The sequence below is a fragment of the Oncorhynchus kisutch genome, linkage group LG29 (assembly GCF_002021735.2).
Source record: "Oncorhynchus kisutch isolate 150728-3 linkage group LG29, Okis_V2, whole genome shotgun sequence".
NCBI classification, from domain to species: Eukaryota; Metazoa; Chordata; class Actinopteri; order Salmoniformes; family Salmonidae; genus Oncorhynchus; species Oncorhynchus kisutch.
In genome coordinates this window covers 18,476,320-18,503,824 of record NC_034202.2, presented here as the reverse complement: position 1 = coordinate 18,503,824, position 27,505 = coordinate 18,476,320, and the positions used below count along the sequence as shown (strand labels likewise).

General features: G+C 42.7%; 3 protein-coding genes across 3 annotated transcripts; all 3 read right to left on the bottom strand.

Annotated features, from left to right (window-relative positions):
- Positions 1–439: 439 nt before the first annotated feature.
- Positions 440–3,770, bottom strand: ccnb1 (cyclin B1). Its single transcript, XM_020466174.2, has 9 exons — positions 3,624–3,770; positions 3,232–3,366; positions 3,033–3,140; positions 2,708–2,890; positions 2,465–2,623; positions 1,570–1,806; positions 1,188–1,328; positions 941–1,051; positions 440–810 (listed from the first exon to the last, which is right to left on the bottom strand). Exons 1-9 carry the CDS (start codon positions 3,642–3,644, stop codon positions 706–708), a joined length of 1,200 nt encoding a protein of 399 aa, XP_020321763.1. The 5' UTR covers positions 3,645–3,770; the 3' UTR covers positions 440–705.
- Positions 3,771–4,556: 786 nt separating this feature from the next.
- slc30a5 (solute carrier family 30 member 5) lies at positions 4,557–10,609 on the bottom strand. The gene is made up of 16 exons (XM_020465770.2): positions 10,179–10,609; positions 9,709–9,831; positions 9,547–9,613; positions 9,351–9,436; positions 9,141–9,228; positions 8,931–9,018; positions 8,739–8,815; positions 8,433–8,603; positions 7,970–8,264; positions 7,609–7,817; positions 7,277–7,434; positions 6,026–6,155; positions 5,603–5,861; positions 5,202–5,428; positions 4,926–5,054; positions 4,557–4,825 (listed from the first exon to the last, which is right to left on the bottom strand). The coding sequence occupies exons 1-16, from the start codon at positions 10,247–10,249 to the stop codon at positions 4,655–4,657; spliced, it is 2,349 nt and encodes a 782-aa protein (XP_020321359.1). The 5' UTR covers positions 10,250–10,609; the 3' UTR covers positions 4,557–4,654.
- Positions 10,610–18,019: 7,410 nt separating this feature from the next.
- Positions 18,020–25,887, bottom strand: tmc2a (transmembrane channel-like 2a). The gene is made up of 20 exons (XM_020465235.2): positions 25,848–25,887; positions 25,637–25,675; positions 24,870–25,311; positions 24,418–24,570; positions 24,080–24,170; positions 23,898–23,979; positions 23,619–23,725; positions 23,423–23,521; positions 23,047–23,189; positions 22,668–22,815; positions 22,290–22,478; positions 21,853–22,032; positions 21,375–21,533; positions 21,135–21,263; positions 20,938–21,005; positions 20,583–20,822; positions 20,268–20,393; positions 19,968–20,046; positions 19,285–19,411; positions 18,020–18,493 (listed from the first exon to the last, which is right to left on the bottom strand). The coding sequence occupies exons 1-20, from the start codon at positions 25,885–25,887 to the stop codon at positions 18,258–18,260; spliced, it is 2,877 nt and encodes a 958-aa protein (XP_020320824.1). The 3' UTR covers positions 18,020–18,257.
- Positions 25,888–27,505: the final 1,618 nt, after the last annotated feature.

The window sequence follows — 27,505 nt, the reverse complement described above, 5'->3', positions numbered from 1 at the left end:
CAGAATGGCTCAGACTTGAATAATGTCTGTGCAGATGCTCCTTAGAGTGCAGAGAGAGGCCTTGAAAAGGAGCAGCTCTGAGCAACTGGGTCAGCCCAGCCATGTTGTCCAAAAAATAAAAAGCATAACAGCGTGAGTGTCTTGAATGCATGTGAACACCAGCCATGCTCAGAGTTGCATTTCCCCTTTAAGCCAGTCAAAATATCACTCAAGCAGTTAAATGCCGACCAGAATTTGTGCTTGTCGGCAAATGTATAAGTGATGGCTAGAAAATGGCCAATTGTAAATGTGCCATGCATGCAAGCACTAATAAAGGAAACTAGCTGCACTTCACATGAAATTGCCAAGACAGTGCTTTAGTTTCTAGCTCCTTCTAGTGGACAAGATGAGGTATTACAATAAGAATAAATCAAATAAAAAGTATGAAACAAAAACAGGATTTAAAAATTTATAAAATGTTTATTGGCATTAGATGAATATACAGTCTTGATCATACATGCAAGTTACATTGATTGCCAGGCAGAAAATACTTTAGGTCAATGCATTTAAATTACCAGGAAGTCCAACACCCAGGTGTTGGAACACAAGCTGTACACTTCCCAACACTAACATTACTCCCAGTTGTTAAGACTTAACTAAAAAAATAAAAACATATAAGTCAAACATTCTGTACAGTACAAGCAGCACATAGCTCCAGCAGGCATCTCATAGGGTGAGTTGTTTTGCAAGGTCCTTGATCAGCGAAGACTTTAGCTGTGAAATAGTTGCAATTCTCATCTGCTTCTGACTAGAGTACTTGTTCTTAACCGTCTGAAACAAAGAATTAATTCAGGGGGACAGGGGCCATTTGGTAGAATAATTTTAACTAGTCATCGGTGCATGTAAAGTCACAAACAAAGTGGCATTCAAAGCAAGAGGCAGTACATTGTATGATACTCACCATATGCTTAGTTTGTCCCTCGTTCACCTTCAGAACATTTTTAGCGATGTGCTGCATGGCATGGACCAGGCTGTCTTCTGTGTAGTTCATGTAATGCTGTAGTGTGGAGCTCTGGGGTGAGGACACAGCAAGTAAGACTAAGCAATAGCGAACAATGGTCTAGTTTCACTGGTCAGAATATCTTACAAAAAAACGTAGATGCATTTCAGAAAAGTGAAGAGAACTAAACAAACTGATGACATCTTACCCATTCGCCACAGTTGAAGACCTTCAGGGTGAGGGCAAAGGCTGCACTGGCCACCTGGGAGGGAGGGAAGTGCACCATCTCATAGTCCACCATGGTGAGCTCCACAAAGTACTTTGCCAGGGTGTGGTGCTCAGCAGTCACCTGGAGAGATTTTAATTGGTGTGAATATAGGCCCGGGCTGTCCAACCATCTGCCAAAGAGCTACAGCCCTATAGATGTTTTGCACCAAGGCCAATCCAGTGCACCAGATTCTAATTAGCTGGTTGATAAACTAAGCAAGTTACACCTATGGTTGGAGCAAAAACCTACAGGAATGTAGCTTTTTGGGAACAGGGTTTGAGCAATATAAATGGAAGTGTATCAGTGTTGGAGGTTGGCATACCTCGCCAATCTTTGAGGCCCTTCTGAGGAACTGGAGGGGGAGAGGGCGGCCAAAGCTGAACTTCAGCACCCTTAGGATCTTCATCTCCATGTCCCTGATCTGTGCAGTGGTGTAGGCCTGGTCGGTAACAAAGGCAAAGTCTACGATCTCCGGAGGGTACATCTCCTCGTATTTGGAGGCAATGAACATGGCTGTCACACCAACAAGCTGGAGCTGCTTTTTGGGCACTGGGTTATCCTGGTGAACGAGATGTCAATCAGTTGGGACCACACACAGTAATGGGCGCAAATTTGTGGTTGTGTCCAACCCATTTTGTTGCTCTGCCCCAACTTGAACTCCTGGATTGGCAAAAAATAAAATAAGCCTACTAGCAGGTTAAATGAAGTGTCTGCTACATCCCCACCATGTGGCCTCCCGAGTGGCACAGTGGTCTAAGGCACTGCCACTAGAGATTCTGGTTTGGAGCCCAGGCTCTGTCACAGCCAGGAGGCGGCGCACAAGTGGCCCAGCGTCGTCCGGGTTAGGCCGGCAGGGATAGCCTTGTCTCATCACGCACTAGCAACTGCTGTGGCGGGCCGGGCGCAGTACACACTGACACGGTAGCCAGGTGTTTCCTCCAACACATTGGTGCAGATGGCTTCCAGGTTGGATGGGCATTGTGTCAAGAAGCAGTCCAGCTAGGTTGTGTTTCGGGGGATGCGTGGCTCTAGACCATCGGTTCTCCCCGAGTACATACGGGAGATGCAGCGATGAGACAAGACTAACTACTACCAATTGGATATCACGAAATTAGGGAGATAAAGGGGTGAAAATACATTCCCACCAAACTTCAAATAGTTTCAGATCAGGATGTCTAGGATAGTTGGTCACGGGAAAGTTCCCACGGGCTTATTACCTGAAGGAAGCGATCAATGATTCCCACAGTCATGAACATGGTCTCCTGCAGCAGGCGGAACTTGATTTGGACCTGGACAAGCCAATCAATGAGGATAGCACGCATGTTGCCTGTAATTTCCTGTCCCTCCAGATAGTTGGGTTTGACAGCCTGATCAAGCTGCAAGGGGAGATGACAGAGGGCCATGTAGGCAAAAGGCACATGCAGTAAGACAATGCATTTGATGGACATTTCAAAACCAACCTCAAGTTTCTGGAGATATTTGTAGATGTCCTTCACATAGTCACTGCAGAGCATGGGGTTGTCATAGTCGTCAGCATCTACATCCTTGATATTAAGTAGGACATCTGAGAAGGCCTGGCACAGCTCATTGGGAGCACAGCCAGAGGTCTCCATTGGTGTGGGAGACATTGGCTCAGGCAAAACCTGTCAGATAAACACCAACGTTTGTATTCAATATGGGGTATAGTGGTGAACAAGGTCCAAAACGTGAATGGAGAGTTGAGCAGATTGAAGGCAAACAAAAAAATTGAAGCAGACAAATTGCCCATCACCCCAGAAGTCTCACCTGAACAGGGGCAAAAACTACTATTTTTGGTGGTTGAACCACCTGGGCTTTTTCAGCCCGCGTGCTGGTCTTCCTGTCAACCACTTTAGTGGTTTCTGCCTTTGCATTCTGTAGAATAATTGAAGCGCAGTATTTTAGTACATAAACATGGCAACTAGATCGTAAGCAATACATAGAGAACAGGTTTCCGTAATCGCACCTTTTTCAAAGTCTGTCTGGGGACTCCAACATTTCCGATTTCGCCGAGCGCAGCTCGTGGTCTCAGTGTAGGCTTAGTTCCCAAAACAGCCTTGCCCGGCAAAGTAGTTTGGTTCTCTGAGGAAGCCAGGCGACTCTACAGCAATAAAAGAAACCATGTAGCGAGAGATTCATTCACACAGGCAAATAAAACAAGGGATGTCGAATACTGAATGACTACAGTACGCAAGAATGTCACGAGAAGGAAACATTTTTTGCAGATGCACGAGGCGATTTCACTTATCGCCATCTGAGCTCTAAAACAATTCTAAACTAATGCATACAAGGAAAAAAAAAATCTAATGTCACGACTACATTACAACAAAGAGAAATTCTGCAAAATATAAAACTTACTCTGGTCATAGGGAGAGCCATTTCGAAAAATGAGTTGATTTGCTAAAGACAGAAAACACTGCACTGTACAATACCAAAGAGTGAATCACCGTGGTTTAAATGCAGGCTTACTCGAATCCCATTCGCTGCGTTCCAAAATTAATTGTCATCTGATTGGATGATACGCAGCCACTTAGAATGCGTTCCTAGGACAACCAGTAATGACGACAGGATTCATATATTTTTTAAAGACTTCCGCCTCCTTATAACTAAGAAAAATACGTTTTGTTTCAGTTGAAAACAAAGGCACTTTATTTAATTTAATTACGGTTTATCAACTTGTTTTGTTTGTTTGTTGATGTTTTCTATTATGTAATGAATTATATGTTTGCAAATATATTTTTATTTATTTTATTAGGCAAGTCAGAAGAAGAACAAATTCTTATTTACAATGACGGCCTACCGGGGAACAGTGGGTTAACTGCCTTGTTCAAGGGCAGGACAAAAATATTTCTATCTTGTCGGCTCGGGGATTCGATCCAGGAACCTTTCGGTACTGGCCAAACTCTCTAACCACTAGGCTACCTGCCGTGCCTAGGAGCACCATCAGCTGCTAATTTCCCCAAAGATTCTTAAACATTTTGGCTCTGTTTTCTCTGATAACTCCACTATCACAGTTGCATTTCATGTAATAAAGTGTACACTTGTACTACACTGTTATTTGACTATTTACAGTCTTCTTATTACTGCATTTGTGCTAGTCATATAGGAAACAGGACATCATGACCATACAACACACATTTCTTATATTGTGTTAACCTCTGATCCCATAAATGTGCTCTGGAGGCACATCAGGCTCTGCAGTAGCCACATATCTAGTGCATAATTACTCTTCTAAAAAAATGGAGAAAGAATAATAGAAGAACATAATAAAGACAGTGGTTGTGGTCCACCTAAGATAAAAGTTATATATTCAATTTTTATTTCACATGAACCGCACACAGACACAAATGCAAAAAAAAAAAAAAAGTTATTTGGTACCACAGAATAAGTTACATGATACATGTTCCATCTTTCAGATAATTCATGGACTCCATTTGTTGTGTCATTGCCAGAACATCATGGAATCCAGTAGTGAGGCCAGACATGTGCTGGAAATAGGCCTCCTTCTCCACCTGGACAGATAGATTATTCACCCCGGCATCTTTCAGAATAGCAGTCACCTATAAAGAACAACATGAAAATGGTTTGAGATGTATTATTCATGAAAAACACAATTAACTTAACCCCAAAAATAATCAAGAAATTGTTTTTTCCACTCGCCTGCTGTATGATCCTCTGCTCCACAACGTCTGACATCAGCTGCAGGTGAATTGTTCCTGCGATGACACTGGCTGAGTGTCTCCAAAAGTGAGGGTCGCGGTAAGACAGCACACCTTCTACTTTCTCAATCTGAAAGAGCACAAAAATACCCAACCTGATTATTCATTGTATGGTCCACTCTTCAAACACTATCAATCAACTGAATACAAATCTAATGTACTTAATTACAATCTTTCAATTTACTTTACTATGTAAGTAGAGGTTTTGCTATCCAACCTTTTCCAGGGCAATGTTGAGGTCCTTCTCATGTTCAGGAGGCGTCCTCAAGAGGAGGACCTCAGCTGCATCTGTCAGCAGCGGGATGACACTGAGGAAGATGAGGGTGGAGATGAAGAGGGAACAGATGGGGTCAGCGATCAACCAGCCAAACTGACGAATGAGGATTGTGGAGATGATCACACCAACACTGCCCAGGGTGTCAGCCAACACGTGCAGAAAGACACCTGGAAAAAAAATATGCATTTAAAGCCGTGATTAAACACTGACTGTGGTCCGTCATACAGTTGAAAACAACGAAGAGCAAATGAGCACCTAATTTGGACGTACATTCATAACACCTCTCTTCAGCTCAGCTCTACAAGGAATTATGAACAGTTTTTATAATGTGGATCACTCACCTCTCATATTGGCATTCATGCCCCCGCCATGGGAGTGGCCATGGCTGCTTCCATGACTGTGTCCATGACTGCTCTGCCCATGCCCGTTTCCACCGTGCCCATGTCCCCCATGAGAGTGCCCGTGCTCGCTGTGCCCATGCCCGTGGGAGTGGCCATGATCATGCGATGAACAGTTGCTTTTAGCAGCACCGTGGGAGTGGGCGTGGCTGAAGGCACAGATACCCACTAGGTTGACGAGGAGCCCTCCAACTGACACAGGCTGAGGAAAAAAACAGATGCTGTGTTATCATATTAACATTTGTTTAAAGTCTTTTGGACAACCTACATATTATTAGGCAGAGAAACTTGAATATGTTTGATACAAATGTTAACATGATGAACATAAAGAGGCATTATGAGAAGCTGTAGACATGGTTAACTTACTGTCAACATGTCTGTGTTAATGTTGGGAGGGTCTACGAGTCGGGTGACTGACTCCACAAAGACAAAGAAAGCTATGACCATGAGGAACAAGCCATTGATGAATCCAGAGAGAATTTCAACCCGGCCATATCTGCAAATTTAAACAGAACATTGATCAATCACATTTGAATTTCTCAACTTGACAATACTAGCTCCAGATGAGAATGAAGACGTCCAATTAGGGCTGGGCGATATGATGATATATATCGTGTGACGATAGTGTCGCAAATCACAATCTTTACAGCAATATTGATTGGACGACACTTTGCGTTCTTCCACACGTGCGGAAGGAAATTTGCAACACAAACAAACATGGAGGAGAGTGAACGTGACACAGAGCACTAAGAGGAGCTCGTATCTAAAAGTGGAGTTACTTCGGTCGCTTGGACTTGGTTTGAGTATCAAAAGTCTGACACGGGCCAGAAAACTGTCCTCTGCAAAAAAATATGCCGCAAGCCGGTCCTGACAACAGGCTCAAACACCACTAATCTCTTTCACCACCTATGCAAGAATATTGTGAAACAGCATGGAGAGTCTAAGGATGAGACCCAAAACAGTACAGTCGAGTGCTCAAAACAAACCACCGACTCAGACGTTGAAGAGGCTTTTGCCAGCGGCACAACATATGGTAAAGATTCACAAAGATGGAAGGAGATAACAGCTGCCGTTACAACTTACATCTGCAAAGACATGGCCCCAATTTACACGGTCCAGAAACGGGGGTTTTGTGAGTTGGTGCTAACACTCGACCCAAGGTACCAAATGCAAATTGATAAGTGACAAGTATTAATGCCAAAATAACATGCAAAATATATATATAAATATATATATCTTTTTTTTAGGCCTATATTTATTTTGTTTGCAACTATAGTTGAAGTGTTTTCTATTTACCTTTTTAGGTTTCATAAATTTGGTTACATTCATAATTGGAAATGTGCACAAAGGTTCTAAATAAAAGGAGAAATAATCATATGAGTAAGTACCTTTAATTTATTGAGTATAACTCAAAATGTAATAAGAAATAGGCCTTTACATGTAGTCATTTCATATAACTATTTATTCATTGAATTTACAGAAAATGTGCTATATCGTGATATGTATTGTTATTGGGATATGAAATTACTTATAAATCGGGATATGAGATTTTGGCCATATCGCCAAGCCCTACATCCAATACCTCTTAGAGCAGCTTATCTCCATTACTGAGCTTACCCATAAGAGTATATCCTGGTTGCTTTCCAGCGTGTCATGAGAGCTGCAAAGAGGCCCAGCACTAGAGCAGAGCAGTCAAACAACATGTGGAAGCCATCAGAGATCAGGCCCAGGCTGTTGGTCCACACACCGTAGAAGAGCTCCACAAACGTGAAAGCCTAGAACGTGGAAAACAAGAAGTAACAAGCAATTTAGTCAACTAATCTTAATTTTTAGCCACCACAAAAAGCTCTGTAGATAAGACATGGTACTGAAATTCTCAAGTCTAGATCACACAGTCGAGTCATCTGATATTCAGTCCTATGTATTCTCATACCTGAGGTTCTACTTACCAGATTGAGACAGAGGAAGTAGAAGATCTGTCTGGAATCATACTCCTCCAGGATCTGTTTGAGGGAGTCTTTGATGAAGCGGGGCAGAGACTGGGACGTGTGCTGCAGGGCATCCCCCATGAAGTTATACAGAGGGGTTCCCTCGGGGGAATACCCCACCAAGGTCCCCTTCTGACCCTTCTTCGATGGTGACGACAAGATGCTGTCAGCTGAAAACAGTGAGAGGGGCATTTATGGTATATGACATGCTCAATGAATGCCACCTGAAAGTTAGACTACTTAATGTCACAGTCATTACTCAGACGAAAACTGTCTAGCCACCATGAAGTCGGTCATTACTACTGCCGGTACTCTCACTCACCCATGATGAAGAAGACTGCACTGACCAGCACCCCCCCAGAGAGCACATGCTCCGTCTCTGTGCTCTCTTGCTGGGGGGTCTTGCTCATGGTCCGGAGCTGTTCCGTCAGCGGGTGGGTCCAGAAGTTGGCCAGCAGCAGCCCACTGAGGAAGAGAAAGACGGAGCCGTAGCGGGCACACCTGGGAGCCTCCATCTTGGTGATGCAGATGGACTCTACATAGAACTCCAGGATCATCACAGAGAAGATGATCATCCCAAATGGCAGTATAAGAGCCGACCATGACTCCACTTTGCTCTGGAAATGTAGAATCACAGTTTAGGCACTTTGTACTCTTTATGCAGTAACAAATACCCAATTGTTTGGGCTCTTAACCTTACTGAGACAAAATATTTGTAAGAAATCTGATAAACATGCATTATAGATGTCTTAGAATTGTGCTTTCCCATATTATCCATCTCTTACCTCTGTGGTGGCTGAGAGCACTATGACCCAGGGCAGCAGGACTATGGAGGAGACCAGGTTATCCAGGGCGTACAGGCGTTTGGCTCCCCCGATCTCCACAGACAACTTCCTGGAAGCTGTGTGGAAGCCAATCTTCAGGCAGAGAGACACCACCAGCAACACAACCCCACCCTGAGAAAGAGAGCATTAGTGGCTTAACTTTTCTGAAAGTGTGGAGAAAGGAGAGAAGATAGAGTTGTGAGACAGGGAAGATTACATCCACTAGACAAGCAAATACTGTACTTGTGATGTGATTGATTTCCTTACCTTGTGATCTGCTACCCCCAAGAATGCAATAGCAGTATAGAGAGCATGAGTGAGGGCACTGTCATGGTGTCCTTCAGCTAGAAGAGCAGATGATTAAGGGAAAGACTATAGAGGTTAGACATTATGATCACCCATTCAGAGAAAAAAAATGCACTTGTACTTCTATTCTATCGTGCATTTCAGAAAGGATACGATGTTCCGCCATCTTTGCCATGAGGTCATCATTGTCAAAGAGAAGGAGACAGATGACAGCGATAATGAAGAGAGCAGCACCTCTGGTCTACAACACAAACAGACATGTTGTCATTCACCACATCCACAGGGGTTTGGAAGACATTTAAATGAAGATTGATAAGACTGTTTAGAAAGAACATAAAAAAACAGATGCACACGTGTGCTTACCTTGGAGGGGCCACCTCCTGAGCTTGTGAATAGAACACTGAGGAGTGCGATGACCACCACATCGCTGTGCTCAAACAGTAACAACGTCCTGAGCAAGAAGGAAAAAAATAGGATCTTATCAAGGAGTGTCTGAGGTCGTACAAGTAATGACATCAGGAAACCAGACCCTCCATTCAATCAGACGGTCACACGGATGACATGACATCTTACCTTAAAGGTCCACAGAGAGTGAGACCAAAGAAACCCAGGAGGGAAATGATGCAGCTGATGACCGAATGTTTTAGAAGCTTGATCCACTGCAATAAAGATGGGTGAGGGTCACGTGATTACTCCTGGAGTGCATATGCTGTCTATGACACATTATTTGTGTCTCTGAGTAAGACCTGAAAGCAATGCAAAAACATACCTGTCTCTTTGAAATTACTTTCCCAGAAGAGAATGGTTTTTGGAAGAAAACCAAAATCACTGCGCACCTACACAGGATCAAAAGACAGATGTATTTTCCATACATGACAGAATAAACTCATATTTTAATCAGAGGAGAAAAGGGTAACCAGGAGCTACTCACCCCAATTTTAGTATGAAGATGAACTGAACAATATGGACAACTTTGAGAAGGTCATATGATTCAAAGATCCCAAGTGCCTTCAACACCTTGGACACAAGCAGTAACACTATGTACCGGGTTAGCCTGAAAGAGAGAATAACAAGTCAAATGCAATCTCAGAACATGATCTTGCCCACCTAGCTAGGGAAGACTAGTGATGACAATCTGTGACATAAACACAGCCATGATGTAAACAATAGCCTCACTTCTACCGTAGGCTAGCACTGAACAGAACATACAAGCAAATACCCTGAATTCATCAACTAATCTGGTACAATCGTCACAGGATATATAGTTAGTCAGCGAAGACAGCAACTGACCTAGCTGAGGAACGCTCAACTCTGTTCTATCTTGAGCATTCCTCAGCTACAGCTAACCTAAGCTGCCTAACCACAACAATTGAACATTACTAAGAAAACTAGAGGGCTTACCTTGCATTCGGTACTTCAACCCTGCCAAGCTGTCCACTGGAAAGTACATTGCTGCTGTATTTGTCATCCATTTGTATAGCTAGGCTAAAATTCAACAAATGTAATGATCCATGCGACCAGGCTGGTGGTTGCTAGCGAACGTTGGCCTTGTAAAGTTGTGTCAAAGAGATTACTATAGTAGCTGTTGTTAGCCAGCTAGCCGGCTAGCTTATCATATAATTCAACAAGACATCGTAGCTAGCTAGTTAGCAAGACCTCCCTCTTACAATACAGATGCAGACCATGTTCGTTCAAATATCCGGCATAATTAAGAATATGGTATCATAAACTATTTGTAAAATTGCTTCCAGGGGAAAGAATACCATCCCAGATGGTCGCGGCCACACTTCCGGATACTGTAAACGTTTCCACGTCACAAATTCTCGAACCTAATGCCGCGTTCAAAACAACTTGGAATTCGGAAAAATACGAGGTCAAATCATGACGTTAGTGAACCTCAGGTCGGAAAGTCGGAGCTCTAGGCATAGGCCCGAGTTCCCGAGTTTAATTCCGATTTGGATGACCGTTCAAATCGATTTTTCTCAGTCGGAGTTTGTTTTTTCCGAGTTCTCAGTGGTTTTGAACGTACTAAAGTTCCCAAGTCCGAGTTCCCATCAGTTCTGCTTTGTGCAGCCAAAGTGAAATTTTAGCCTTTCCCCAAAAAGTTTTCTATTTAGATTTTGGATTACATATTTTATACTGCTGTAGGGTACCTAAACATATACATTGATTACTGCTCTTACAAATAGTTTTATGAATACATAATTCCAATATACTTATTTAGTAAACAAACCACATATGAAGGCAGCTCAAGCTGTCATGCTCTTATCTATGCTTTATGTAATGCAGCTATTTGTAAACAGGTAGGCCTTCAATATTTTCAATATTTGTATTTTATTTTAGTAATGCAGGAACATTTGGTATGTACAGTCTTCAGAAAGGTCTGCACAGTAAAAGCAGGATTTTCTCATAATATCCCTTGTGTCCTCCTGTTTCACAAAGGAAACGGGGTAATGAGTTAATGTCCACATCATTTAATTCAAAATCAATCTCCAACTTTCTCCTGATTCTCACTCAGTGTTGTGTTGTGTAATTCACCAGTGTGTGCTCCTGTAGGGTTCTTTTGTACATGGCCTCAAACTCTTCCATCATCTTCTTCAGGTCCACCTCAGAGCGGCTCAGAGCACCCTGATCAGAGTTTCACACGTACCGTAGCCCTGGAGAGGAGTTTTACATCTTTAAATATCTTTACCAAGTACACCATCTAATACAGGTAAGCACCAACGCACACGCATGAACACACACACACACGCAGGCAGGCAGGCAGGCAGGCAGGCAGGCAGGCAGGCATCATTGAAATCAAAATACTTCTGGAATGCTAGGAGATAAAAATAGACATGGATTCATTCATGATTAAGCACAGAGTCTTAAGAATCTTTCTTTCTGTGTTTCCATTTTATGTGTGACCTGTTTGTGTGTGGTTACACTACACCTGTTTGTCTGGGTGTGTTTGGACCTCTGTTGTGTGTTGGGACCTGTGTAGTGATTTTGTACCTGGCTATTTTGGAGACTCTGCAGGCCTTCTGTGTGTTTGCGTGTGTTTGTACTCATTAATATGCCTTACCTTTGGCGAGCTGTGGGCCGCTCCTGCTGCGGGGATGTCAATGAAGACGGCGACATCAGTCCCTTTGGTATTCTCTCCCGCCTCAAAGACAGCCTAGGAAACCATTTTACCACATCAGAGACTGACTATGTGCCCAGACATTATCCTGGAGTTATATTATTGCATCTACTATGTTGTTAAAGGTTGTGATGAGTGCTATCCTACCCTTGTACCCTTTTTGGCAAGATCGATGTCCACGTCAGTGTCTTCACTCCTGTCAGTCTTCAGAAGGGCCAGAATTGCAGGGGTGAAGTCTCCACTGGTCTCACATTTAATGACCTTGTCCAAGTCCTTCTGGTATTCTGTAGGAGAAACAGAGAGAGACATTTATAACACTTCAATACATCCTTACACTCATGATAGATCCTGAAATGAACACATATTCACACTATCCATGAAGGTCCTCTTTCTGACAAATCTCCTCATGTGTCCTTAATGCCATAATTTCTACCAGAATATCCTAATTTGTGCGCAAACTCTATTGTTACAAAACAAGAACAATATCGAATAGCAATTGAAGCATAGACCTGCCCGAGTGTACATGATAATATTGGTCACAACTGGTCATCAAATAAAAGGGTGTGTGTGTGAACATTTGCAATTTCTTTCAACATGGAGCAGGATAGACAGCAAGGGAGAGGAAGAAATCAAAGTGTTTGTAGACAAGGGGCCCGTCAAAGAGGTCAAAGAGGTGGGTTTCAGAGAGAGGGAGGCAGACGGCAGGGAACATGTGTCTAAGTCCAGGCCCTCGTCGTTGACCATGTGGTAAACAGAGGCCTTACCATGGCAGAGGCTGCCAGATTAATTCACCCCAATCTGAAAAGGTCAACTGTCAATTCAATCATGAGATCATTTCGCCAAGAAAGCCAGTAAGTCTGCAGAATATGCACTCTGCTTTATCATTACATTTACAGTACATGACATGTTAGAGTAAATTACATACAGTAAAAACACATGTTAGTGTTCTTACAGTATGATCTATTGACAGTATACACTGTTCTGCCCTTTGAATTGACAGAAGACCCTGTGGCCGTGTGCTGACTGACCAGCAGGAGTGAGCAGTGGTGGAAATGGTGAGAGCCAGCAATGACATACGGCTATTCAAAATAAGGCAGGCCATTGAGGAGACCGATGACACCTTTACCAATGTGGCATCCACCAGCATAACAACAATCATCGGCCTTTCGAAGAGGCACCAGGTATCTATGAAACACATTTACCATGTGCCTTTTGCGAGAAACAACAACTGGGTGAAACAACTGCGGGCCGAGTATGTTCAGGCCCTATTGTTGTAAGGTTCTGTATTTATTTTCTTAGTCAACCTTGTGTTCTGTTTCTTTGTGTTCTTGAACGTAGCCCTGTCTTTCATTTTTGCTGTTGATTTCACCTGTGTTAGTTACTCACCTGGTCTCATCAGCTCCTTATTTGGTTCAGTTCATTCTGTTTGTGCCTTTGTGAGGTATTGTTCATTTTGACTCTACTAAGCCTTTTCCTAGCTAGTTTGTGAGTCCTAGTTTTGATTCACCTGCCTGTTTGCCTACCTGTGTTTGACCATTGCCTGCCTGTGACCACGATTCCTGAAAACATCTGCTGCGATCTGCGCGTGAATCTACACCTTTTTCTCCCTGAGTATTCATTGCATATGTACTGTATTACTGTTACTATTCGATGTACACGTTACTTTACAATATCATATTGGAACTATACTGTAAAAATAACTAACAAATATATATTTTAGAGGGTGATAGTGCTTGATGCTGCTGTGAACTATCACAAGTATATCTTTGATGATGAAGCGGGCTTCAACCTGGCCAAAGCTCAGTCCAAGTGCCTGGACAACGTGGGGGAAACATCTCCATGTGCGCAGCTATCTCTGAAGATGGTGTGGTAGAACGTAGGTCATTACTTGGATCCTACAACGCTGCACACCTCATTGTGTTTCTCAATGAAATTGAGCAGGTCTGTCAAGGTGGAAGGTCACCGATGACATTGTGTGGGACAATTTCAGATTCCACCATGCAGACTGGGTTCAGGCATGGTTTTGGGCCCATCCCCGATATATGACCCTGTTACTGCCCCCATGCTCTTCTGTCCTCAACCCTATTAAGGATTTTTTTTCAGCATGGATGATCGCCGTCCTCATGAGCGTGTATGAACACCATCCCCACGAGCTTGCCACCTTCCTTCTGGCAATGGACGAGGCTTACGACAACATCAATGCAGACCAAGGTCAAGCTTGGATTTGCCAAGCCAAAAGATTTTTCCCGCGATGCATGAACAATGAGATTCACAGTGATGTGAATGAGAATGTACGGCCAAATGCTCAAGACAAGCATGATGCAAATGAATGCGTGCTAAATGTTATTTTATTTTAATTAATTTAATTTGTTTCATTTAAACATGTATCTTGCATTGGATGAATTATGTTGTGTTTTGGTGATTAAACCAATGTTCTCATTACATTTCACAATAAACTTATATTTTGAATCAATGGTTGTGTGGTGAGAGATGTTTACGATCCAAATGAATGACAGGTTTTGAATGAAAGACTGGCTGCTTTACACGTGTGACCAGTTTGGAGTTTTGTACTAAGAGTTGTGAAAATATACCAAAAAACTGTATGGCTGTTTACCTTTGTAGCTTGTCTGAGCTGGTGGGCATCAAATTAGTCAGGGGTCATCAGCAGGGCCAAAACCACATCCTTCAGATCTGACCTCAGAGCTGAATTCAGGTCATCAGTCAGAGCCTGAAACAAGATAGAGGGGAGGGGGTTATTAAGGTGGTAACAGTTTGGGGAGGGGACGAGATGTGTAAGGGGCAGTTAGGAGTAGGGATTGGCTGAGGGGACAATGTTGTGACTCATATGCCCAGTAGACTGCTCATAGACTATTTTGATTTTTTTGTCTCTGCCCATTGCTCCTCTTCACCAGAACTGTCATAGTCATATCCTCATCCACTCCTGTAGAGGTAATATTGATCATGAATAAAAAACACAATAAAACCGACTGAGTGAATAGTTAAGTAAAGGTTAAATAAAACATTTCAATTAAATAAAAATAGAAGCCCATTGGACAGAAACTGGTTGAATCAACATTGTTTCCACATAATTTGAACCAAAAATGTAATGTGAAGATATTGAATCAACGTGAACGTGGAATTTGTCACTGTTTATTTCACGTTAAATTCACGTTAGCTGACAACTCAACCAAATGTAAATCAAAACCAGACGATGAACTGACGTCTGTGCCCGGCGGGAGGGGGGCTTGGAGGTTGGAGTATTCTGATACATGGTGTTCTTACCTTTGGCTTCAATGGCTTTCTCAAGAGCTGCTGCATTGCTACTAGCACTAAAGTGTGGATATGGGGCTACGGTCCCATAATATACAGACGTTGATTTACCAAACATTTGTGAGGTGTCTTCCATCTTTCCAGCTGTTATGTCTGTTTCCATCTCTACAGCTGACGCAACGGTTTCAATCTTTACTCTTTGCGACCGTTTCCATCTTTACAGCTCGGGAACTTAGTTATATCTGTGAAAAGAATGCCTGTAAGTACAGTGTAACAGGTGTTGTAATTACTGATTGTTACACTGTACTTATCTCAGTCAACTTTAACCCTATCACTAGTCCTCACCCTAATCCTAAGTAATAGCAGTATAATTACAGTGTACTTGTTACACTGTACTAACTGGAATAAGTACACAGTAATAAGGGCAACTCTAATGTAAAGTGGTACCAACAATTTCATAAACAGAATTGTAATTAAAGCTTTTTTTGACCAAATTCACATAGAAATATGAGTTATAGATATGTTATTCTCATTGATAGCAAGTCTAAGAAGGGGTAGATCAGCTGAAAATACAATATTCTGGGTTCTGGAAAATATATTTCACAGATGGTACAATGACTATCTACACTGCACTTCCTTGATTTGTCACATAAACTGAAGTTAAGCAAACGTTTAGAATTTTAGCAACCAGGAAATGGTGGAACGATTTCTGCATAGTGCACCTTTAAAGAGAATGAGCACAAGTGCATCAATACTTCTTATACGTTCCTTATGGTCACAAGGCCGCAGAGCCAGACGGATTACCAGGACGTGTACTGAGAGCATGCTCTGACCAATTGGCAAGTGTCTTCACTGACATTTTCAACCTCTCCCTGTCCGAGTCTGTAATGCAAACATGTTTTAAGCAGACCACCGTAGTCCCTGTGCCCAAGAACACTAAGGTAACCTGCCTAAATGACTACAGACCCTTAGCACTCACATCTGTAGCCATGAAGTGCTTTGAAAGACTGGTCACGGCTCACATCAACACTATTATCCCAGAAACCCTAGACCCACTCCAATTTGCATACTGCCCTAACATATCCACAAAGGACGCACTCTATTGCACTCCACACTGCCCTTTCCCACCTGGACAAAAGGAACACCTATGTGAGAATGCTATTCATTGACTACAGCTCAGCGTTCAACACCATAGTTCCCTCAAAGCTCATCAATAAGCTAAGGACCCAGGGACTAAACACCTCCCTTTGCAACTGGATCCTGGACTTCCTGACGGGCCGCCACCAGGTGGTAAGGGTAGGTAACAACACATCCGCTATGATGATCCTCAACACAGGGGAGGTCAGATACCTGGCCATGTGGCGCCAGGACAACAACCTCTCCCTCAACACCCCCATTCTCATCGACGGGGCTGTAGTGGGGCAGGTTGAGAGCTTCAAGTTCCTTAGTGTCCACATCACCAACAAACTAACATGATCCAAGCACACCAAGACAGTCATGAATAGCGCACAACAAAACCTATTCCCCCTCAGGAGACTGAAAAGATTTGGCATGGGTCTTCAGATCCTCAAAAGGTTCTACAGCTGCACCATTGAGAGCACCAACAATGCACTTTTTTAAACAAACAAAAAGGGTGGCTGGAGTCTTTGACAATTTTTGGGTGCATGACACCGCCTGGTATAGAGGTCCTGGATAGCAGGAAGCTTAGCCCTATGTACAAGCTAAGCTTCCTGCTATCCAGAACCTCTATACCAGGCGGTGTCATGCACCCAAAAATTGTCAAAGACTCCAGCCACCCTTTTTGTTTGTTTAAAAAAAGTGCATTGTTTGTTAGAGGCTTGTAAGTAAGCATTTCACTGTAAGGTCTACACCGGTTGTATATGGTGTATGTGATTAATACAATTTGATTTGATTTGATTGATTTGAATGTTAGAAAACCTCACCTGTTCAACTGAAGAGATTGTTCTGAGCTGCAGTTGTCTTGATTGTGTTGTTCACTACTCAACAACACACCTTACAGTGTCTCCGCCATTCACTTCTCAAACCCCTCAGAGCCTGACAATCCCTCAAGCGAACCTTGTTCAACCACAACAGATTTAGCATACTAGTGCCTGTGTTAAAGATTACAGTAAGACGCAGAAATGCTGCAAATCAGTGGTTATGTAGTGGGTTTGATTGCAGTGATGTCTGATGTTCTCCTCCAACACAATGAAAGTGACATATTTCACGACATACCATGAAGACGTGTTGTGTTAACAAAATGTTAGGTCAAAGTCAGATTCATTGAGTGAAATACAAAGTCAGTAGGCATGTGCAGTATGTGAATAAAAGGTTGAAATTTGTTTTCCCAAACCTTTCCAAACACAACCATTCCAAATCTGTTATTCCAAACCATTTCAAACACAAGGAAAACTCAATAAAGACACAATAGCAGTTGAATAATTGTATATCTCTTTATACACTGAGTGTACAAAACATTAAGAACACCTTCCTAATATTGAGTTGCCCCCCCACACATGGATGCCGGCCCACGTTGTCTCCTATGCTTGTTGTCTCCAATGCTACCCACAGTTGTGTCAAGTTGGCTGGATGTCCTTTGGGTGGTGGACCAGTCTTGATACACACAGGAAACTGTTGAGAGTGAAAAACCCCGTTCTTGACTCAAACCAGTGCGCCTGGCACCTACTACCATACCCCATTCAAAGGCACTTAAATCTTGTGTCTTACCCATTCAACATCTGAATGGCACACACACACAATCCATGTCAAGTCTTAAAAATCCTTCTTCAACTTGTCTCCTCCCCTTCATCTACACTGATTGAAGTGGATTTAACAAGTGACATCAATAAAGGATCACAGCTTTCACCTGGATTCACCTGGTCAGTCTATGTCATGGAAAGAGCAAGTGTCCTTCATGTTTTGTACACTCAGTGTACAGTCCCCAACCTAATCCAAAATGTGAATTTGTTCTTAAGCAATAGTAGGTCAAATCCAACACTTTCTTGTACAATTCAATACATTTGCAAATTCTTTAGTTAAACAATTGTTACATTTACAAAAAATCTTGACTTTTATTTTTCATCTGGGTGCTAGCGTCTTGGAGGTGGCTGTCCTCTCCCCCGTCCCCGCCCTGGTCCCCCTCCTGGCCCCTGCTGACCATTTCCAGGCAGAGGTCCAGGCCCCCGGGGACCCGGTGGGCGGGTCACTGCGCCTCGAGCGTTGGGATTTGGTGATGACAGGGACACGTCTTTCTGCAGGTTCACATCCTTGCCTGCAGTTCCTGGCCTCACCTTTGTAGACTTTCCACCTTGGTCTGCTTTATTGTCTGGTCAGGGAATACATAGAGGGAGTGCATTGCCTCAAAGTCTAAACAAGTACAACCATATTTTTGCTCATGCAACCTGGACTTAACATAGTAAATCCAGGACTCTCCAATTAGTATGATATGTTATGTTCTGCATGGTATGTATTCATTTGTGGATGTCCATCATCAATTTCGCATGATATGTTACGAATTCCAACTTGCACATTGTACAATATGTTACGAATTTGCTAAACTTATGATATGATACAAATTCCAATTTGTGGTGGCTAACATTATCTAGGTGGCTAGGTGGTTAACGCTAACGTTGGCTAGGTGGCTAGAGTTAGCTATGGTTTAGAGGTTAAGGTAAGGGTTAAGGTTAAGGGTAGGAGTTAAGTTAAAGGGTTAAGGTTAGGGAAATGGCTAGCTAACAGGCTAAGTAGTTGCAAAGTAGACAACAGTTATAAGTAGTTGCAAAGTTGCTAATTAGCTAAAATGCTACATTTCCGTCCGTGATGAGATTCGAACACGGAACCTTTGGGTTGCTAGATGTTTGCATTATAAACCTACCCATCCACCCCAACCAACCACCCTATTTTTGTTTTTGCCTTAAGTAACTTTCTGTTTTATGTAACCATACCAAACAGAACATATCATATTCATTTGAGTGTCCCCGGAGTTACATTTACCATGTTACGTCTAGTCTATGAGACCAGACTGGCTCATGATATCATTGATTTCAGCCATATTTAACATTAGGTCAAACGGAGCTAAGGTTCCATACACATTTGAAGTGAAGGTATGATGCTCACCTGCACCTGTCTCTGGTGGGGGAGCTGGGGGCAAGAGAGAGCGGTTGGGGAGCAGGTCCTCCAGGTCCTTCATGACCTGGTCTGTGCTTTCAGTGTTGTTCCTCCTGTTCTTCTCCTCATCTCTTGCCTAAAGAGAGACAGAGAGTGTGTGTGTATGTGTATGTGTGTGTGTGTGTGTGTGTGTGTTTGTGTGAGTGGTAGATGAAAGATAGATATATACATGTAGATAGATCGACGATAACGAGCAAATTAGTATTATTTAAATACCGGTCAAAGGTTTTAGAACACCTACTCATTCAAGGCTTTGTTTTTTTATTTAGTTTTTTCCACATTGTAGAATAATAGTGAAGACATCAAAACTATGAAACGGTTGGAAAAGCATTCCAGGTGAAGCTGGTTGAGAGAATGCCAAGAGTGTGCAAAGCTATCATCAAGGCAAAGGGTGGCAATAAAATATATTTGAATTTGTTTAACACTTTTTTGGGGACTACATGATTCCATATGTGTTATTGCATAGTTTTGATGTCTTCACAATTATTCTACAATGTAGAAAATAGTTTAAAAAAAGAAAGACCCTTGAATGAGTAGGTGTCCATCCATGAGTAGGTGACTGGTAGTGTGTATATTAACCACATAACATTTTTACGTGAAACTTAATTAATTTGAAAACCCCTCAGACTCACCATCTGCATCTTCTTCTTCAGCTCCGCATTGGCATGTTGGTACGCCTCAGATACCGAGTTCAAATAGTAGATAGCCAGTCTGTGGGGAAGTACATATCCATCTGTTTACAATTGTAGATATGCAGTATCCTAATATATATATATATATATATATATATATATATATATATATATATATATATATATATATATATATATATATATATATATATATATATATGTGTGTGTGTGTGTGTGTGTGTGTGTGTGTGTGTGTGTGTGTGTGTGAACGTATGTGTAGCTATATACTTTTCTACTCACACCATCAGTAGCACAGCTGGTATAATGAGGCCAGGGTTGGCTGCGTAGCCCATCAGTGTTCCCAGAAAGGCAGGCAGGTCCAGGTCTATCGTCTCCATGATGACATCAAACATCTTGGCCTTCCCACTGTGGAGATGTCTGTATTTGTGATTTGTTTTTTTGTGAGTATGTAGCGACAGGTATGTGTCCTTACATATTGTATATTGTTTGTCTGTGTTTATGCGTAGAGATGTGAGTGCATTTGCAGGGATTCTCCTCTGTGAATGTGTATGTCCTACAGAACAGTAAACATGCCTGTGTGTATGTGTGTGTTACCTGAATGGCCCACAGTCAAAGGAGGGTGGCAAAGTCATGATGGTGTAGACCACAGGCAGTAGACTGAGAAAGAGGATGAGAAGGAGGAGGCCCATGTAGAAGTTGTTGGATTTGGAGGCTTTGAAGACCCTCTCATGGGGCACGTTAGTGGCCATTACGGCCCAGCACTGGTAGTACATGGAGGAGAGGAGACGCAGGACGTTTATCCCTACCAGCCCTGGAGCATAGAATGCACCCATCCTGAAAGAGAGAGAGAGAGAGAGAGAGAGACGCACACACACACACACAGGGTCAGCGAAGGGAATATACGACATGAGTTCTATAGTTCTACAACCAGAATATAAATATCTCTTACCAGATCATTCCTTGGTTGAAGACCAGACCAAGAACGTTGCCACTGATGTCAAACTCTCCATACGATGGCTACAGAGGGAGAGACAATCCATATCACAAACAGTGGTTCAAACTTCTGCCTGGCAACAAAAACGTAGACCTCATCCCCGCCAATAGACAAGATAAGACATTTGTAACAATGACCAGTGGAGCACGTACATATGTGGCTTCGAGGTCCCAGCACCAGCAGTAGTTGAGGAACCTGACAATGACAGCCCGCGCAAAGTCACCAATCAGGATGGTCAAGTAGGTCACCTGGATGTCTGACACGGTCAGCTTCACAAACTCCTGTCGCATGATGAACATCACAGACAGGGCTTCACAAAGGTACATTGCATACAACAGAAACAATTACCATATCACTCCACAGAGATGAGGATATCAGTAAGGTGTCAGTACTATGCCGACGGCGGTCTCCCAGCATGGTCCCCTGATGACGTCAGAGGGGTCCATGGGGGGCGGGGTGGTGTCCGTGTCATTGTTGTAGAGGGTGAAGTTAGCGTAGTATTCCTTCTGGGCCCAGATGGACGCATTCCTAATGGACACCTCCTCCTCAAGCTGAGTGGAAGGAAGGAAGCCATCGAATCACAGGTCATCCATTACAATGCACTACCCATTCATCCCAATGACAATGCACCTCTCTGAGGAACATCAGTCCTAAGAGTATAAAACCAATCCCTCACTACAGGATGCACTGGGTTGTTTACAGAATACGTAACTCAACTGTCCCAGTATTAAACCTTATCCTTCTCGTTGACGCTTTCTTATTATCCCGAAAAAGATCCTGTAATCCCTCTCTCAGTGTAAATTTAAGATTAACAAGAAAGAGCTAACGTCTGGTAGTGGCCTAAAGAAGTGTGAGGCAGCCTTACAGTACCTTGTTGTTGACCTCATCAAACAGGGCAAACAGGAAAGTGTAGAGGTTTCCCAGAAAGAGGGCAAAGATGCGCCCCAGCTGCCATTTGAGGGCGATCCGGGGGTGGTACTCCTCCAGCTCAGCGATGGTCTCAAACAGGGGAGGACACACCAGGCCCAACAGGGACATGATGAGCTCCAACTACACAGTGGGACAATGGGAGGAATCATACCATCTCTCCACTACACCACCACTTTACACAACACCATATGACCATATGATCAAACATATTTTGGTGATGAAATAGAGAGGGAAGTTTGTTTAGTCATTAATGAATGAGATTTTTAAAAATGCTACACTATTATGACATAATATCACTATAATTTATTCCAAATAGAAACAGATTCCATTGGTTTCAAAGGATGTACATGGCATCAACACCATTCTCCAAGCATTACCTCGTTTTTCTCGTACCAGCTCAGGTCGTCCCTGTTGGCAAATTCCTGGGACCTCTTCACCACAAAGAAGATGAGGTAGCCACTTCCTCCCAGGCAGCAGATGATCATGAAGTTGGCCAGCACACGCAGGAACCTCCTCAGGTGGATGTTCTCATCCTTTTGGTTCTCCTGCTCATCCACGATGGACTCCTGCACTCAGACAGACAGAAAGACAGTTAGCTTATGGGCCACTAACATGTGGTGCTGTGTAGTTAGTGGGAAATAATCTATGTAATTATATTGGATTGAATACAGTAAAGAATACTCAGAAGAACATCATTCAAAAGATCAGACATTGTGATGAAGTTGCGAAAATAGTACACAGGTTTCCATGGTTACCTTGAAGCTGGTGGTGATGGAGGCGTACTTGTTGTCAGCCGTCTCGGGGTTGCCGATGAGGTAATCCCAGCTGGTGAACATCTTCCAGGCAAAGGTGAACTCCCCGTCATCTCCGTCCCCTCCCCCCACGTCAGCATTCTTAGCCATTCTGTCAAAACAGATATGAATGACAGTGGGGAAAGGCCGTCATCCATTTTCAGATCAAACACCATGAACAAACAAAATGATTTGTATATATTTGTTTAATTTGATCCCCATGAGCTTTTTGCAGAAGCAGTAGCTACTCTTCCTGGGGTCTATCTTGATGTGTTAAGCTGTGTTTGACATATGTGTGACATGGGATCATATTTTATAAGTGGGGGATTGGGTGGTGACTCACGTTCGTATCACCACCATCAGGCTGTAGCCAAAAGTCCCCACTCCTACCATGAGGTAAGACAGCGGGAGGCGGAACTTCAGCAGCCCAATGGTCCTCTGGTTGTTGTAGTAACCATAGAAGAGGACTGAGTATTTGCAATACCCCTGAGAGAGAAAGAAGTGATCGCAGGTGATGAACTGCGCTCTTATAGTGTACCGATAAACTGTGTCTTCTGATCTTCACGGTTGTCTCCAGACCCATGCTGATTATTAAAATAGTACAATATGAAATATCATCACGTCATATGAGCCTGAACTCTTTGATATGGTAATATTTGATAGGCTTTCATGCAGAGTAAATAGAGGGTAGCCTATCTCGACTGCATGTTTTAACCCACGTTGAAGTCCATGAGGACAGAGTAGTCTTGAGCAGTGGGCTGCTCAGCTCTGGGCACTGTCTTTCTGGGAATGGATCCATACGGAAGTCCCATCAGAACCTGGAGCCATAAAACATTTCAATAATGATTGATAGACTGCTAGAGTATACATTAGAGTTGTATCTACGTGTTAAGACTCTTTGTGAGGCGGTTTTACCTCTGGGATCACAACCAGTCCGAAGGTTAAGCCAAAGAGGACCATGTTCATGCCATACATCCAGCGCAGGAAGATGAAGTAGGAAGCAACTGAGGACCCAAAGTGACCTGAGGGGAGAGAAGTGATAGTGTTTCTTCACTAAGTTGTAGCGTTCAACTGTCATTCAACTGGCCTTTGTCAATCAGCTCAGTATATTACTTTATCTTGTGTTGTGACCTGTGTTCAGGAATATTTTCAGTATGTTGGTGTTTCTAAAGTGTGGAGTATCAGGTAACTCACTTTCAACCTCTTTTATCTTTCGTTCCCATGGTATGCAAGTCGTTTTGAAATTATCAAAATCTCTTTGGAATTTGATCCATTTCTGGCGAAAAAGAAAGACAATCATTATTATAGCCTCATATTTTGACAACCACAAAAAGCTAAGTGGCAGAAAATCGTATATTGTGCTCATGGTTCCATACCTTCATCATCATGATTTTATAAGCATAAAACTTCCTGCCTTTTCCTTTTCCCAGAGCCCCTTCAAATTTATCCACAAATTCTTGACATTCTCTGAGAACAAATCATAAGGTTAGCAACAGAACAGTCAAGCTCAAATAAATTTATAAAAGTAACAAAATAGGGAAATAATTCTGACAGGAGGTGTAGAACATACTTTAAAATGGGGTAAAAAAAAACACAGCTATGATCAATGAATAGAGCTAATTATTATCTGAAAGTGTATCTCAACTTCATCCTGACAGCATATGTCATTTTTCCAGTAGCCTATGCGAGTGCAATCAGTCAACTCGTTCATTACTTCAGATGTACCAGCCTCCTCTTCATTCGCCAGGGCTTGTTCCTCATAATAGCTATGACCTTCTTCTTCTCCTCCACCTCCTCCTTCAGTCGTTCCATCTCTCCCTCTGACATGGACTCTTCCTCTGAGTCTGTGTTAGAGTCTGTGTCTGAGCTGGGAGTTAGATAGAAGATAGAGGAAGGGAGACCGAGTGGAGCAGAGAGAGCGGAAGACAGATTGTTAGGAGAGAGCGATCGAAGATAAAGAGAGGTCAGTGATGGAGAGAGACAGAGAGAGATAGTTGGAAGGGTTAGGGATGTCCCTCTATTAAGGATGTCCCTCTATTTCTCTTGGTGCACGGGTAGCAAATATTGTATAATACAGTTAAATAAGTTATTTGACCCATTATTTTGATTCCTGCGCTGTTTAGTACTACGTTTAGAATCTTGGGCCCTGATTTCCACTCAAGATACCTGCTCTCTTTCTTCTTCTTCTTCTTCTTGTCCTTCTCGTCTTCCTTCTCCTTTCCTTTGCCCTTCCCTTTGGCGTCTCCTTTCTTATCTTTGGTCTCCTCTTCTTTCCCCTTCTTTCCCGTGGCTCCCTTCTTGTTTCTCTTGTTCCCCTTCTCCTCCTCGCTGTCCTCGTCATTGTCCTGGGCCTTTCCTCCTTTCTTTTTGTTTGCTGCTCCTTTATTTGCTGCTCTTCCTTGTCTTCTCTTGGGGGTGTCATCCTCACTTTCGTCGTCGGTGTCACGTGACTTAGCAGCCTTCTTCTTGTTGGCTCCTCTGCGGTTTCTGGGGGCCTCCTCTTCCTCCTCGTCCTCATCATCCTCATCAGCTGGCTTTTTGCCCCTGCCGCGGGCTCCTCCTCTGCCAGCTGCCGGTCTTCTGTTCCCTCTCCTTCGACTGGTGTCATCTGTATATATATATATATATACACACACACACACACACACACACACACACACACACACACACACACACACACACACACACACACACACACACACACACACACACACACACACACACACACACACACACAACAGCTCAACACATGCAGGAATATACACTTTTAGCACAATGTCAAAAAACACACTAATACAGATAGAGCTGAAGCTTTTTAAATATCAGGTCAATTCTAACAGCCGGTGTCAGTAGCTGTCCTCCTCCTTCACAGAGAAAGACACCACTATAAGCTCTGCTTTATACGGGTCAGGTGAGAACTCATCTCCGCTTACCCTCACTGTCACTCACGTCCCCATCGATCTCGATTCCAACTAAATGACAACGCAAACAAATAAATGTCCACCACTCATTCAAACATCTCTAAAATGGCCCAGCATGAATCTATAAAGGCATTTTGCATTTGCATCTCATATAAAGTCTTTATATCACCTCAAAGCCAGAGCATAAAAACATTAACAACTGAGATGCTGAATCTCAACTCACCATCCTCAATCTTCGCCCCCACATCACTCTTCCTAGGCATGGTGGTTGGTGTGAGATATTCTCTGAAGGTACTGGGACTTTAACTGGACTGAATGCACCAACCCCTCCCCAGGTACACAGAGCCAGAGCTCTACCGGGACCTGTACCTCGCTCTAGTAACTAACTCCCCATCACTATGACAACTACAGCATGTGACCTGCCTACATAGGTGTTATATTGTTTTCCTGAAACAAAAACATGATATCATAGCGGCAGACATCAAGGAGTGTGTAACTTAATCACAGCAACAACGACAAAAAAGTTCCAGCATGATCTGGTGTTCGTTTTCTTAAATAAAACCCAGAGAACCCCCATAGGGAACCTGAGGAACCATTTCAGTGGACAGCACCTGTGTCAGACAGAAGGTTAAGGGAGTGGACCTTCTCTACGGTCCATATAGCAGCAGAAGGACAAGGACATTTAAACAGTTAGAGACACTCTCACTCGTCTGGACATCAGACACCATGACCACACACAGACCAAGACGAACAGCCTTAAAGATTTAATGAAGGTTTAGGTTTCCTTTTCAAGACCCATTAGGCAAACCTCAAACACATTAGACACATCTTACATATTGCATTTGCTATTGATACAATGCCTACAGAATATTGGAAAGCTATTGCCCACAATGACGGAGTGAGAATGTACAGCGGTATGTGTAGTAATACATACAGTACACACACACAAAGATACAGAGTGCACACCTCTGAGCCTGGCCCCCATTAAATAATGAAGAGGAGCTCATCTTCCACAGCCAAAACTACACCATCACACGCTCCTCCACCCTGTCAAGTAGAAAACACACACACACGCACACATGCATAAAACATTGCATCTATCACCAGTATCATTTAATAAAAAAAGTGCAATCATAATATTACAATTTCATTTTTCCAACCAATATCATTCCAGAAATGATTCCACCTTCAATGATAAAAGGAAAATCCCATCATCAACAGCTTTCATGCCAACGTAGTCCTCATTCTAGTCTGAAAACTTCCGCGCCTCAAAATGACTCAGATGATTTTAAATCAATATTTAATGCATTTCTGCCATGAATTGTGCATGAGTATTTAATGTTAATGCTTCAAGTCTGGAGGATCCAGTAATATCACTTTAAGGGGAAGTTTACCCATTTTTTGTTTTGTTACAGAGAAAATCGTTTTTTTTTGGTTTTTGTTGCTGAGTTATGTTTGAATGATCCTGTTTACAACATCAATAACAACAACAACAAAAATAGTATTGAAATATGGATTTATGGGACAGTGGAACCTTTAAAAAAAAATATATATATTGTGCAGAAACATTCAGATTGGCATTCTGACCTAATAGGAGTTGGTTTGGAGTGTTTTCACACATACTTTAGACACATTGTCATAATGCATTGTAATCAATGGGCAAGTGATGACTAATGGAACAACATATAAATAATAAAAAAAGGGGTTTCAGGATCAACTACAATCACAAAAACTGTGAAAAAAGTATATATGTAAAAATGTCAGACAGGATAGGAGGAATGTTTAGTCTGTGCTGAAAAAACCCCCACTACAACCATGTAAAGCCACTCAGTCAATGGATATCACAAGATCTTGAAAAGACTAAACAAATACATGGTTTGC

Bases quoted from the DNA above. Each gene is read 5' to 3' on its own strand.
- ccnb1 (XM_020466174.2), bottom strand. From the start codon at position 3,644: ATGGCTCTCCCTATGACCAGA. The intron at 3,141-3,231 runs GTGCGATTACGG...ATTATTCTACAG, and splicing joins CCAGACAGACTTTGAAAAAG to AATGCAAAGGCAGAAACCAC. The intron at 811-940 runs GTGAGTATCATA...TCTTTGTTTCAG, and splicing joins AGGGACAAACTAAGCATATG to ACGGTTAAGAACAAGTACTC.
- slc30a5 (XM_020465770.2), bottom strand. From the start codon at position 10,249: ATGGATGACAAATACAGCAGCAATGTACTTTCCAGTGGACAGCTTGGC. The intron at 9,437-9,546 runs GTATGTTTTTGC...TCTTTATTGCAG, and splicing joins AAGTAATTTCAAAGAGACAG to TGGATCAAGCTTCTAAAACA. The intron at 9,019-9,140 runs GTAAGCACACGT...TTTGTGTTGTAG, and splicing joins CAGGAGGTGGCCCCTCCAAG to ACCAGAGGTGCTGCTCTCTT.
- tmc2a (XM_020465235.2), bottom strand. From the start codon at position 25,887: ATGCCTAGGAAGAGTGATGTGGGGGCGAAGATTGAGGATG. The intron at 25,312-25,636 runs GTAAGCGGAGAT...ATATATATACAG, and splicing joins GGACGTGAGTGACAGTGAGG to ATGACACCAGTCGAAGGAGA. The intron at 22,479-22,667 runs GTAACCATGGAA...GTCTGAGTGCAG, and splicing joins CCATCACCACCAGCTTCAAG to GAGTCCATCGTGGATGAGCA.